This window comes from Pyxicephalus adspersus, chromosome 4, assembly GCF_032062135.1.
Source record: "Pyxicephalus adspersus chromosome 4, UCB_Pads_2.0, whole genome shotgun sequence".
Classification (NCBI taxonomy): domain Eukaryota; kingdom Metazoa; phylum Chordata; class Amphibia; order Anura; family Pyxicephalidae; genus Pyxicephalus; species Pyxicephalus adspersus.
The window spans coordinates 29,796,529-29,810,187 of NC_092861.1; the positions used below are offsets into that span (position 1 = coordinate 29,796,529).

Genomic DNA, 13,659 nt, shown 5'->3' on the forward strand with positions numbered 1-13,659 from the left:
GCTTGTTGGGTCAGTGAATCAACAAATTTAACAGAGGTACTGAATGTCTACAAGGAGTGTATATGCTCTCCCCATGTTTGCATAGGTTTCCCCTGGGTACTCCGGTTCACATTCCAAAAAAATCATGCAGTTAGAGGTTGTTGGCTTCCCCCGAAAAAATTGAATTTAGATTGGAATAAAGACATATGACTATGCTAGGGACATTAGTTTGTGAGCCCCTTTGAGAGACAGTGACATGACTATGGACTTTGTACAGTGCTGGGTAATATGTCAGCGCTAAATAAATACTGTGTAATAATAAATTATAATGCATAGGTGTGAATCATCTCTTTAGCTTTGTTCCCACTAGTGTATGCATTAGCCTTTTTCAAAAATTGGGCTGCCAAACATAATGCATGGCAGTTGGTGTGTGTTTTGAAAAAAGCAGAACACATCCAAAGTACGAAGCATACATGGAGCATACTTTTGTATTGACAGTGAAAATTAACCCATACTGAGGAAAGTGTAAAGCCGCCATTCCTGGGATTCGCTTCCACAAATGCTAGTTTCCTTGTTGTCCGGTAGATCCAAAGGTTCAAGTTAAACCAATATTTGTGTCAGAAAATCAGTCTATAATGTAACCCAGACTTTATCTACATTTTTAATGTGAGGGAACCCTTGAAATAACTTTCAAGTCTTCAGGGAACTATTTTTATAATTTACTATATGCACAGCTCACAGTATATTAGCTTTGTGATCAGTAGAAAGAATGCATCTTACATTGCTGTACATTGGAAAGAATGTCACCTGTACGGATAGCCAAAATATTATTATTGTTCACTTTAACTGTCAAAACCCTAGGGATACATGGAACCTTGAATGAGAAAGACTGATCTTCTCAAAGTAATAATTACTTCATGCAATGTTTGCATGGTCCAGGACACTTTTATCTTTACCTGCTCCATGCTGCCCTCTCACAACTAAATAAAGTCTTTTTCAAGTTCTTACATACAGACTGGAGCTTCTATTGTCTAACAGCATTGTTTGTAAGAGGAAAGGTCTGGTCGTTAGATATTTGGTCATGTGTTATAGGTCACCAGAAAGAGTGTCATAACGATTACTTATCTGAGCAACTCTCTGCCCCACTCTGCTTGTCATGGCTCTGCTAAGCAGCCTTGGTGCTCAGTCCACTGCATGGAGTCTCTTGATCGAGAGTTGGATGTTGCTCACATGGGTGAACAAGTTCTTGTGGTGCCAGATTTATCAACATGATTGGTCCACTAATCCATTATTGTTGGTAAGACTAAAGGAGATCTTTCAATAAACAGGGTTATAGAAGAAGATCATCACAGCATCCATTGAGTATCAGGAAGAGATAAATAGGTTTGCATGTCTTTCATATGATTCCCAGGTTTGTTGGATCACCCAGGTTCTCCCATGATAGTCTATCTTCACTTGCATTAATAAATCAGGCACATTATATGCACTTTATACTTTCTTTTGCTGGTTTGCATGGTATTTCTGGGTATTGGTGAATTGGCAGACAGACGTAATATTCTTTATGTTTGTAAAATAAAATGTAATAAAAAAACAGTAAAACTAATTTTCTTTGGTGTGCATTTATGTCTAATTGTGATGATTTGTCAAAAAGTATGTTCCTGCATGTTGCATGCATTAGTGTGTTGCAGTGCTATTCATTTTTAAACATTATTATTATTACACAGTATTTATATACCACCATCATATTATGCAGCGTTGTACAAAGTCCATACTCGTGACACTAACTGTTCCTTCAATGGGGCTCACAATCTAATGTCCCTACCTCATATGTCATTAAGAAGCTAATTAACCTAACTGCATGTTTTTGGAATGTGGAGGGAAACTGGAGTACCCAGAGGAAACCCACAAAGACACGAGGAGAACCTGCAAACTCCATGCAGCGCCCTGGCCGGGATTTGAACCTGGGATCTAGCGCTGCCGGAGTGCTTCCCTTGTGCCATAAAATCTTTATTACATACACACGGCATAGCTGTTTAACCCTTTGCTAGCCTAGATTGTTTTATGGAGTCTTATTGTATGAAACACTTTTGTCAGTTTAGGAAATATGTGTGGTGTTTGTCATGCAGCTTTAAGTAGAGGGGTCATGCTGAGGGTTTTTCCAAAATCAGGCACTTATGAACAGGGTCCTGAGACACATGAAGACCCTAGTTAAAGCACCTTGCTTGTGCTAGCAAGCTAATCCTATACACAGCAGTTATTAGTCATGATTAGGTATCTAGAAAACTATATGAAACTATTGCACCGAAGAGAACCTACTTATTTGTGGTATTTTACCACCTACAGGTTGATTTTGTGATTGTGGTATAATAAGAAATCATCTCTCACTGCGTACAGTATGCTGACATCTAACGGGTTACATTGGGCTACCACACATTTTTAAACTGCAAACGGCCCACCTTAATGCTCAGATACAAACATAAAGTCACTGTACCAAAACAATTACAATGAATGTGAAGAGGAGCCTCTGATACTCTGTACTCTCCCATCAGCCATAACATGGGCATAGCTGGACATAATGGCTCAGGCATCAAACCCTCTCTCCACTTCCTGCCCAAATGGTATGAGAAGAAAAAGCAGAGAAGCATTCTGTGTGTTTGCACGTCTCGTGGGCTTCAAGTGGAGACCACAAGAGGCCCTTTAGACACATCATAAGAGGCATGGTGCACTGCTGTCACCATCAGGAAAACCACCCTAGGAAATGCCACGCAGTAATTACAGAAGTGCCTGTAGTCCGGAAGTGGCTGCTGGAGATCAGGGGCACTGAGATGAAACAAAGAAGAAAAGTTTTTTTTTAAAAGGTATGATGCACAGAATTAATGGTGACAAAAAAGTACAGCTCATTCCATGTAAGTATTTATTTAAAGGAGAAAAAGCAATGCGCACTGTGTAGTACAGGAAGTGAGAAAGCCCCTTTTCTGCAGAACTGCCCCTCAACAAATCTGCACAGCTTTACCTCCTGGTTGTCTGTCATTCATGGATGTGTAAAGTCAGTGATTAAAGAAATCAGGCAATAATGACAGCCAGGCAGTTTGCATTTTCAGAATGCACAACGCAGTGGTTTGCAGAACAGCCAGAGGTCACAGTGTCACACATGGGTGCACCAATAAAATTACAGGGAGAGCTGCGGTCCAGATGTAATATGTAGTGCTATGCCGTCAGTATGATAGTTGGAATGTATTATGTAGTGCTATGCTGTCAGTATGGCAGATGACTTGTCATATGCAGTGACATGCTGTCTGTCAGTATGACAGTTGGCTTGTAATATGTAGTGCTATACTGTCAGTATGACAGTTGGGTGGTAATATGCGGTACTATGCTGTCAGTATGACAGTTGAAATGTAATATGTAGTGCTATACTGTCAGTATGACAGTTGGTTGTAATATGTGGTGCTATGCTGTCAGTATGACAGTTGGATTCTGTCCTGTGTCTCAACAGTGTCTGTCAGCACACAAATATGAATGACCTTTGCAAATGTGTGTGCAGCATCTATTTCTAAATAGATAATACCAAACCAGTTAAAGTATTATTACATTAGAACAATATTGTTACAAATACATTTCAGTGAGGGATATGTAAAATAAACAATGTTCCTTTGCAATCCTAGTATTAACCGTCCAGATAAACCAAATCTCTCCCCATTATCCTCTCCCCAATACCGTACTAAAGAGGAGAATATATTAGCAGTGCACATACCAGGATAAGTAGTAGGTGGAATTAATGTGTGCAGTATAGATCACTGGCCACCAGTAATAAAACCAGACCAAAATGCTGCTGGGAATACACCGGAAAGAGAATGAGCGCTATATGGATGCAGGCTGTATTAAAAATTGACTGTGGAGCCCCGTGATACCTTTTTTAATTTATTATTATTTGAACACACCTTGGTTTGGGCAAATAGCCAAATGCATAAACGAAATACATACAGTATAGATGAGCTGTTAGTATTTCAGTGCTGGTATTACAAAGTTCTGCCACACAATTCATTTTAGTCAAGGCAGGAGATAAAGTTTTCTTCCCCTCCCCTAGCAGGTGGCAGGACATCCAAAAATTGAAGAAGTATTATGATGAACTTCCTGTCACTCTGTTTTCTCCTCCGGTCAGCATGTGACTTCTGCACAACTGATTGGCTTCTTGTGCTGCTACTCCCTCCTCCATATGGAACTCTGCTGAGCCAGAAGCTGATTCCAAGTCTGATTCACAAACTTCCTTATATAAAAATGTATTGATTACAGAACTGTATTCATTTATGACTCTTTTATCTGCCTAGTTCCACTTCACTGAGCTGTGCCGGAGGGGTTATTGTTATTGCATATAAATACAAATTTCTTGAAATTATATTTATTCACATGAAACAAATCCCAGAAATCCTTGCCCCTCCGCCATGTGCTGTTTTAGGTTGGTAAGGCTGTAAAAATGTAAAAAGTAAAAGAGAACAATGTAGATGAAAAAGCACTGATGGCTTCTCTTCATTTCACAGCAGTTCATGTGACTTTGGTTTCCGTTATTTCCTTCCGCAAAATCTAAAATAACCTCTAGAAGGAAGAAGAAAACAACGTGAAGAATGTACAGTTCTCTTTCAGATTATGCATGTGCCAACTTGACCACATGTGTACTTCACTCTTCATCTAATTGGCTAAATCCACATCGTGTTGTACCCAGTACCACAGTGACACTCGGTCACCTCCACCAACGCTCTGCCAATATTACCTCAGCCTGTGATTTTCTTCACCGCTTGCCTTTTATTGCCGAAGCTTTGTTTCTTTGTAAAGTACCTCTGAACTCCAGGCAAACAACTAAGTGACTTTCATAAATTAGTCCAGCTTCAGGATTGCAAGGACCTCCAGTGCAGTGACATCTTTTCTTTATTCCTTTCTGTGGCCCTCAGCAAGTCAAGTGGAACCCAAGATGATGTGCAGTTGTCTACGTGCGGTGAGTGACTCCGTAATTGTGTCTTTTGGGGTTTTCTAGCCCACATGCAAAAGAACCCACAAAAAGAAAATGTTTCATAAAAGGGTTCAGGAACTGGAAGAACATAGCACATTGCTGCTAAACATTCTTAGAATAAATACCGTATTAAACCTTAAGTAAAGAAAAGCAGCACAATATTTTACTAGTACATTATTTTGTAGGTTACATTTGTCAACCAATATCTGTATATTGTAAGAAAGTGTTACAGGCCCATATACCGGCTCAATGTACAATGTAATGTACCTGGGATGGTTAAGCTTTGTTTAAACACTAATGTGACATTTTTGAGCCAGGTACTGGAAATGGCAAGATATTGGAAACAATATTGGTAAGCTGCCCCAGGCTCATAATGAACAATGTCCAACAACTCGATCAAGTATTGTCCAATCAGATGAAATTCCGAGTGCTAAGTAACCATTTGTGTCTGATTATAGGTACCCGAGAAGTTGGTAAACATTACAATTTTCTAGGGTCAAATTAGACAAATCACCAGTTGATGATCTTAATATTTCCTAAAATTTCTATACAGATGTGTGTGATCACGCAATTCAGGAATCAAGGCGATCACGATTCATTACCTGTATGATTCCCTATAAACCCTTATGAAAATTTATGAGAATACCACACATTTATTAGCAAATGTGTCAATATTGCATTTTGGTAATTCATTGATTTTTAGATTATTCTCTCCCTTTTATAGATTGTTGTGTGAGAAATGTGTTTTAATGTTATCATGTAGAACTGCACTAGACTGCAAGACTACATATGAAGGTCATGTGTGAATGGTGAAGGTCTAAGGTACGTTGACGAATACACTGAACATCTGAGACATGTAGATCTAGGTGCTTTAATGTGTGCAACTTTAAATTGTGACCTAAAAACCAGTTCAAACAGTTACATAAACGTTACGAGAGATACTTGGACCCGACATGTGCCTCTAATCTAGTGTTCTTTAATTACAGTCATTTCTTTTACACTACTGATCCTGTCAGGACAGATTACGCACCTGTTCTGATGCATAAGACGGCACTGCACCTCAGGGAGTCTGGTGCTTGTAGGGACTGGCAGGGACAGAATTGACAATGGCCTTACCAAAAAGCAAATTTGAAATCATTTTGTCCTGTAGGTCTCCTTTCTAAATTCTCTGATGTCAAAGAATACATCACATACCTTTGGTTATTTCCAAATGGACATGGAGGACTGACTTTATCTATTACCATCCATTCAGAGGCTTCCTAAATGCTTTTTTTGCCTTAAGCAGACACCACATGGCTGATGGCTTAGCATGGGTTTCCTAACTGGCCATAAAGGTGTTCTCAGTAAGAAAAACTATCGGAAAGTGCTAGGTATTTCACGTCTCTAATTTTAGCTAAGTCAAGGGCTACTAATTGTAATAAACAAAAAGGTCAGTTTATCAGTTGGACATTCTGTAGTTGCATACCAAAAACATTTTTTTCTAATAAATATTTAACATTTATGGCTGTCAAGCATAATATATTAGGGCACAAAGTAATATCTACTTAAATTTTTGAAAGTGCACACGCGGGTGCGAAACCCACAGACCAAAGCTCTCTTCTCTATATGTCACTTTCCTCCTTATGGAGCCCTCTGGATTAGCCTCTTCACCATGGATGGTTTGTATTTAATATTGATGGTATTGGCTTTAAAAGTCCCACTTAAAATTGATGTCTTTCATTGCATATCTTTTCCTATTCACCATGTATTTTAAAGTTTTTGTTGCCAGTATATAAGACAGGGATTTAGTAGGCCATTGAGGTGGGTCTAAGTGATATTCTTTTTTTTTTAACCAAAATAAAATTTATAACATTATGGTTCTCAAGGACAAGGTGGTTGTAAAAATTAAAACCTATGTGTGTTGAATGCCACACTTCTTATTTTATTTTGTCAGTTACTAGAAAAATGTTTTAAGGATATGTTCATCATAAGTAAAGTCATTGTACGTTCATTAATACAAAAAAAAAATAAAAATTGTGTAATCAATACAGTATGATAAAAGACCCCTGTAATTTTTTTTACCTAAATTTCACCCTAATATTACAAATTTTTCACACTGGGTTTCATTAGATCCATCCAAATGTCTCAATCAGGTTTCACTGTAACCAATGTGAAAAATATGTGAGGTTTACATACTGTAAGTAAGGGTTGAGTGAATCTTGGATGTGAACAAGAATTATTAAGTCTTTTACTGTCCTTGGAATAATTATTATAACAATGCTCAAATTAATAGAAGTATGATTTTATCATGGAGTCTAGGCTTATTTGCAAGGCCTAGGTGTGCAGTTTTTATGGCAGACTATAGGATGACCAATGGCTTTTTTAATAGGTTACCTTTTAAAATAAAATTAATAATGGGAACTGATTTCTACAGGGGGTAGATAATTATTTTTGGGAGGCATTCCCTTCTTCATCTCAGATTTCCACTAAGAAAAGTGAAGGGGTAAAATCCTCATGTGCACCACATGTAAGCCAACACATTGGGCTCACGACAGTAATAAGCAAATCATTATTAAAATGATTATAAAAATTATTTTCTTGACTAAATATCAAATATCAGAGTTTGGACTAGAGCTGCGGTTTGGAACGATGAGGCAGCCTGATCCTTATATATTGCAGAGCTGTAGGTCCAACTCAGTAGGGGATTATGTTTTTAGGCGCCTAAAATGTATTTATCTGATTATTATTATTATTAATATTATTATTTTTTGGTGTTCATTAGTCCTAAAGGTTTTTTTTTCCCATTTAGGACACCTGCTGATGATATGGCCATTGTGTCCCTCTGGTACTCATTGGGCTGTATGTACCTGATGTTATTACAGTGGAGATACAATGCTGATGGAGAAAAGCTTTTCTCACAAAGTGGCTGCCAACTGGTACGTAGACCCAACTCCAGCTAAAAATGTGCAGATCAGGCAGTCATTTGTTCTTAGTGTATTCTTCGCTTTATCATTTACAAACCTGTCTACATTCCTATTATATAGCCAGTTATATCTACATTTTAACATGGCTGCATTCCTTTACACTGTGAGCCTGTCTAAAAACCGACCTCATCCCTTTGTTTTTGAGCCTTGGAAGATTGACAGCTCTACTTTTTACAAAATTCTTAAACTCTAGAATAGGGCAAACTGAGATTGAAGGAATGACTGTTTATATGCTGGGATTACACATAAAGGGTGTATTAATAAAGCTGTAAATCTGACATTTACTATTCTCTGGTAAAGAATCTTCCTGGTCCATTGTTTTCAATAGCAGTGATTTTTTCTTTTCCAGAGAATGTAAATAGTAAATGTCACATGCACTGCTTTAAAAATAAACCCCAAAGAGTCATTCCTATTGATTGATTACTGGTCTGACTGTTACTCTTTAATCTAAGTTCTTTTTCATTGCTAAAATATTTGGGGAGAGAGCATCTTTCATATTATAGGTAAATTGGACAACGTGTTATTTGCTACTCCACCTTTTTTTTCTTTACTGGACTTAAATTAAAAGTTAAAATTCTTCCACCACCCTTGGTTTTTATTAATTTATATTTTAAATCAGGGGTCAGCAAACTTTTTTGGCCACTAGGCCAGACTCTCCCTGGAATCCTGCCCCCCACCAGGTACAGCCCGTAAAGGGAAATCACCCTCCTCCGCAATGCAAACAGAGGAGAGGGAATGTCCCCTATTTACCCCATTGGTGGAAGTGATAACACCGGCCGCAGTAAAAAGAAAGGGAGCCACAACACGGAGGCTCAAGAGCCGCATGTGGCTCCGGAGCTCCTGCGGCTCTGGTTCCGGGATTTTGTTCAGGCTCCGCCGCGGGTTGCCGGCTGGGATTAGGCCGGATCAGCCAGGGGGGTGTTAGGCCTGAACAAACTACCGGCTAGGCCGTATCTGGCCTAAAGGTCGAAATTCGCCGACCTCTGTGCTAGATGATCAAGGATTCACCAAGCTTATTTGTATGCTGCTCACTGATATCAGTTGTCACAATATGTTTTGTTACTAATCCCTTTTTTGGTTTGTTTTTGTATAGGCTTACATTATATGCCATATTGTTTACTGCTAATGTTATTTTTGTTGCTACCCTTCTGTTTGTTTATGTCTTTGGTTATATTGAAAAATAATAAAATACAATTTAAAAAAAAAGTAATGAAGAAATAATGTAAAAATAAAAAACAAACATTTTAAATAAAAGATAAAATCCTCTGGTACCTAATTTGAGAATGCTAAAAGTCGTCTCTCAACCTGCAAGAAGAAGCTAACGTTTCCACTCATACGTTGGATAGGTATAAATGAGTTCATATCTGCTGGCCATAGGATTTTTATTCCTTTTGGTCCATAAAAAATTAAATGGGGAGTGATTTTAAAGTTTGGGTAATTGTCATAGCCAATGTGATTTAGTCATATTCCAGGGACTGTAAATAACACGTTGTTCATCTTTTAGGTTTCCAGAATGGCAGACTGCAGACACCTACAGCTTATGTCCGTTCCGCTAGACCTTCCTTCTCATATCCAAGAGATGCTTTTAGATTTCAACCATATTAAATATCTGGGTAAAAACACATTTCAGCAGTACAGCGACTTGACCAATTTGAGCTTGAGATCCAACAGCTTAGCTTTTCTAGAGAAGGATATCTTCCGAAAAACATTAAAGCTAGAGTCATTATCACTACAGCATAACACTATCTACTCTTACTACACACAAGTCGCCACAGCCCTGCAATCTGCTACATCTCTGAAGTGGCTGGATTTGTCAAGAAATATTCTAAATGGGGACATGGTGACTGTTCTTCTTAAAAATTTAACATCACTGGAGTATCTTAATTTGGATTATAATACTATTATGCGACTGGATGATTTCACCTTTGAAGGTCTTGATTCCTTGAAGGAGCTGAGCCTTCAGGGTAATTATATTTATGAGATTGAAGAGGGGACATTTGACAATCTGAAAAGACTGAACACATTAAACCTTGCGTTTAACCTACTGCCTTGCATTGTAGACTTTAGTTTGATACAGCTTAAAGTTCTTAATCTCAGCTTTAACCATATTGAATGGTTCCTGGCACGAGAAGTTGATATTGACTTTCAACTGGAGAAGCTGGACATTTCCCACAACCAACTGTTCTACTTTCCACTCTTGCCAAAACGCCATCATCTTCACACATTGCTACTTTCTGACAATAAGATGAAATTTTATGATCATCTGTTTGATGTCAACTCTTCCTTTGTTGATTTCCTTGTCCTGGATAAAAACACAAGCAGTACAATTTCTGTACATTTATGGCAAGGGACCATTTCAAATGATCTTTCTAATTTACAGGTAATAGATATGAGCAGAAACCAGTTTGACTACCTACCAGATGATTTCCTTTCTAATATGACCTCTTTGTCTGAACTCAGGCTTAGCTGGAACTGCTTACATACATTTAATTTGTCACATGGACATATCTCAAATGTTCTTATTAATCTAGACCTAAGTAACAATGACTTGTGGGAACTGAAAATAGATACCAGCTCTCAAAGCTTTCCACAGCTACTTTACCTTAATCTAAGCAGCAACAAATTTCAGGACCTACCCCAGAAAATCTTCCACGCCATGAACAAGTTAGATACTTTGGACCTCAGTCATAACCTGATTCACCTTTGTTCTCATTCAGTTTATGCTACTGCACATCAGAATTGTGTGGACCTTAGGAATGCAGCAACTATAAGGCATCTTGGACTAGCTGAATGTGGTTTAAATTTGGATACTCAGAATGTTTTCCAAGGCACAGAATTAACGCACCTTGACATTTCCTATAACCCTTTGAAAAGTCTTTTTTTTCTGAGGAATACTGCCAGAACGTTAAAATTCCTTTCACTCCGAAATAGCTCATCCTTTATTGATAGAATTGATTTCTCTGACTTTCTGAGTTTGGCTACTCTTGATCTCTCAGAAAGTGGCCTCACCACATTCCCGGAATCATTGACTCATTTGCCACTTCAGTATTTGGATGTTCGAAAAAACAAACTTATTTCAATACCTTTGTCTTCTGCTAATCAGCCACTCACAAGGAACCTTAACACTGTATTTCTAAGTGAAAACCCATATGATTGCTGTAAACTGAACTGGCTACAAATACTTAGGGTATCCAAAAGTATCAATATCCCCGATCTCCATAAGATGACTTGTAATTTTTCCGATATCCATATGTCTGTGCCAGAGCTACCTGAGTCTGTTCTTCACAGCTGCAGTTGGAAATCTGGTGGCACCTTATTGTCTGTGGTGCTCACTGTGCCACTTTGTATAACTTTGCTTGTGGCACTCCTCCTCGTGTTTCTTACATTCAAGCAGCCAATACTAAAAGCATTTAAAAGACGTTTTAGGGTGTCTTCCAGGTACTGATATTTACTGTATGCATTTGGTCAGTCTAACAAAAAAATGAAAAAGGTTATTAAAATGCAATCAATTGCTTCACTTTGCAGAATATAAACGCACCCAGCTACATGGACTGGTTGGGACTCAAGTTTCAAATTTGGCTTCTGATTCTAATTCTGACACTTCTAATGTATAAAGAATTTTAGTGGTCTACAAAGTGTAAAGCACACATCCTTACACTGTTTATTCAAGGGACCATACTAAGGGGGGTTCCTTTAAATTGATTTGTCTCATCATTAGTTACAATGATTACTAAAGTGAATCTACGCTTTGCTCATGAAGAAAAAAAAGATAACACAAATCATGCCCTGAAATATCTTGCTGTACCTCTTAGAGTTCATACATAGCCCATTAGAGCTAATCCTATGATTCTTGTGAGTGAAACACATCAGGTTTTTTCATTTGTTGCAATATTCACTAAATGTATGCTTTACCCATAAAAAAAAAAAAAGGAAAACACCCATGGTCTGAAATGCATCATACATCAAAGGGAGAACTTCTGGTGGACAGTGTAAGGACATAAATACATTTGTGCAGTGAATGTTTCAGGCTGTGGTCAGCATCAATTGCAGAGATGCATTATGATATACAGCCATTGCAAGCAGAAGTGTGACTTGGGTAAGTGATATTGCAGCAGATTTGTGTGTTATTGGAAGGTAAAGCAATATGGTCACTTAACTTTGGTCTGCACAGCTTCACACATATTCACCTTTTACTTCACTCCACACACAAAGGTATACCAAAAAGTTAAAACACTTTATTTGTACATGCCAACAAATGTAAATGACTATAATATTTTATGTTATCTGTTTACATGGAATATAGATACTTTGTTATTAAGAGATACTGTGCACTTTACTTTGAAATCCTTTAATTCTGCACCCTCCAAAAAATTTGATTTGGAAAATTTTGGAAAAAAAAGGACATTCTATAGAACAATTTTTACAGCTAAGATACAGATGAACTGCAATTAGTTTTATAGGTCTCTTGCATATACTCTAATTAGTCTCAGCAGGTAAGCAGAATTAATCTAATTGGTGATAACTTGTTGCTGGGGGTCCTGGAACATATTAGAAAGCAGTAAGTGAGGTAATACGCCAACTAAATTATTATTTTTTTGTTAGACTGAGCACATGTAACACTCTCAACAAAATGTTATAATTTGGTTAGCAATTAACAAATACTTGGTTTTCTTACTTAATATGAGATTAGTCGAGAGGCACTGTACATTTTGTTCAATTGAATTTATTCATGCTGCTCATTTGGCTATTGGTGCTTTAATAAACATTCTATTTAAATATTAAACTTAGGAGAATTATTGTATTTTTCCAGTGTTCCCACATTGCAGGTATAACAGCCTGGATCTGCTTTTACAAACTCCATCTATGTACATGCCTGTTGTACATTACTTCTATAAACATGCGTATCCTCCATTACAACTATGTACATGTGTATTGTACATTACATCTGTGTACATGCATTTTGTACATTACACCTATGTACATGGATATAGTACATTACATCTATGTACATGCGTATCGTACATTACATCTATAAACATGCGTATCCTCCATTACAACTATGTACATGTGTATTGTACATTACATCTGTGTACATGCATATTGTACATTACATCTATGTACATGCATATAGTACATTACATCTTTGTACATGCGTATCGTACTTTTCATCTATGTACATGCGTATCGTACATTACATCTATGTATATGCATATGCTACATTACATCTATGTACATGGGTATCGTACATTACATATATGTACATGCGTATCGTACATTACACCTATGTACATGCGTATCGTACATTACATCTATGTACATGCGTATCGTACATTACATCTATGTACATGCATATCGTACAATACATCTATGTACATGCGTATAGTACATTACATCTATGTACATGCGTATAGTACATTACATCTATGTACATGCGTATCTCACATTAAATCTATGTACATGCGTATGCTACATTACATCTATGTACATTCGTATGCTACATTACATCTATGTACATGGGTATCGTACATTACATCTATGAACATGCGTATCGTACATTACACCTATGTACATGCGTATAGTACATTACATCTATGTACATGCGTATGCTACATTACATCTATGTACATGCGTATGCTACATTACATCTATGTACATGCGTATGCTACATTACATCTATGAACATGCGTATCGTACATTACATCTATGAACATG

At 37.5% G+C, this 13,659-nt stretch overlaps 1 protein-coding gene across 1 annotated transcript; it reads left to right on the forward strand.

Moving 5' to 3' along the window:
* The first annotated feature begins 4,050 nt into the window (after positions 1 to 4,050).
* On the forward strand, positions 4,051 to 12,730 carry NRROS (negative regulator of reactive oxygen species). The gene is made up of 3 exons (XM_072407643.1): positions 4,051 to 4,969; positions 7,773 to 7,899; positions 9,452 to 12,730. The coding sequence occupies exons 2-3, from the start codon at positions 7,789 to 7,791 to the stop codon at positions 11,390 to 11,392; spliced, it is 2,052 nt and encodes a 683-aa protein (XP_072263744.1). The 5' UTR covers positions 4,051 to 4,969; positions 7,773 to 7,788; the 3' UTR covers positions 11,393 to 12,730.
* Positions 12,731 to 13,659: the final 929 nt, after the last annotated feature.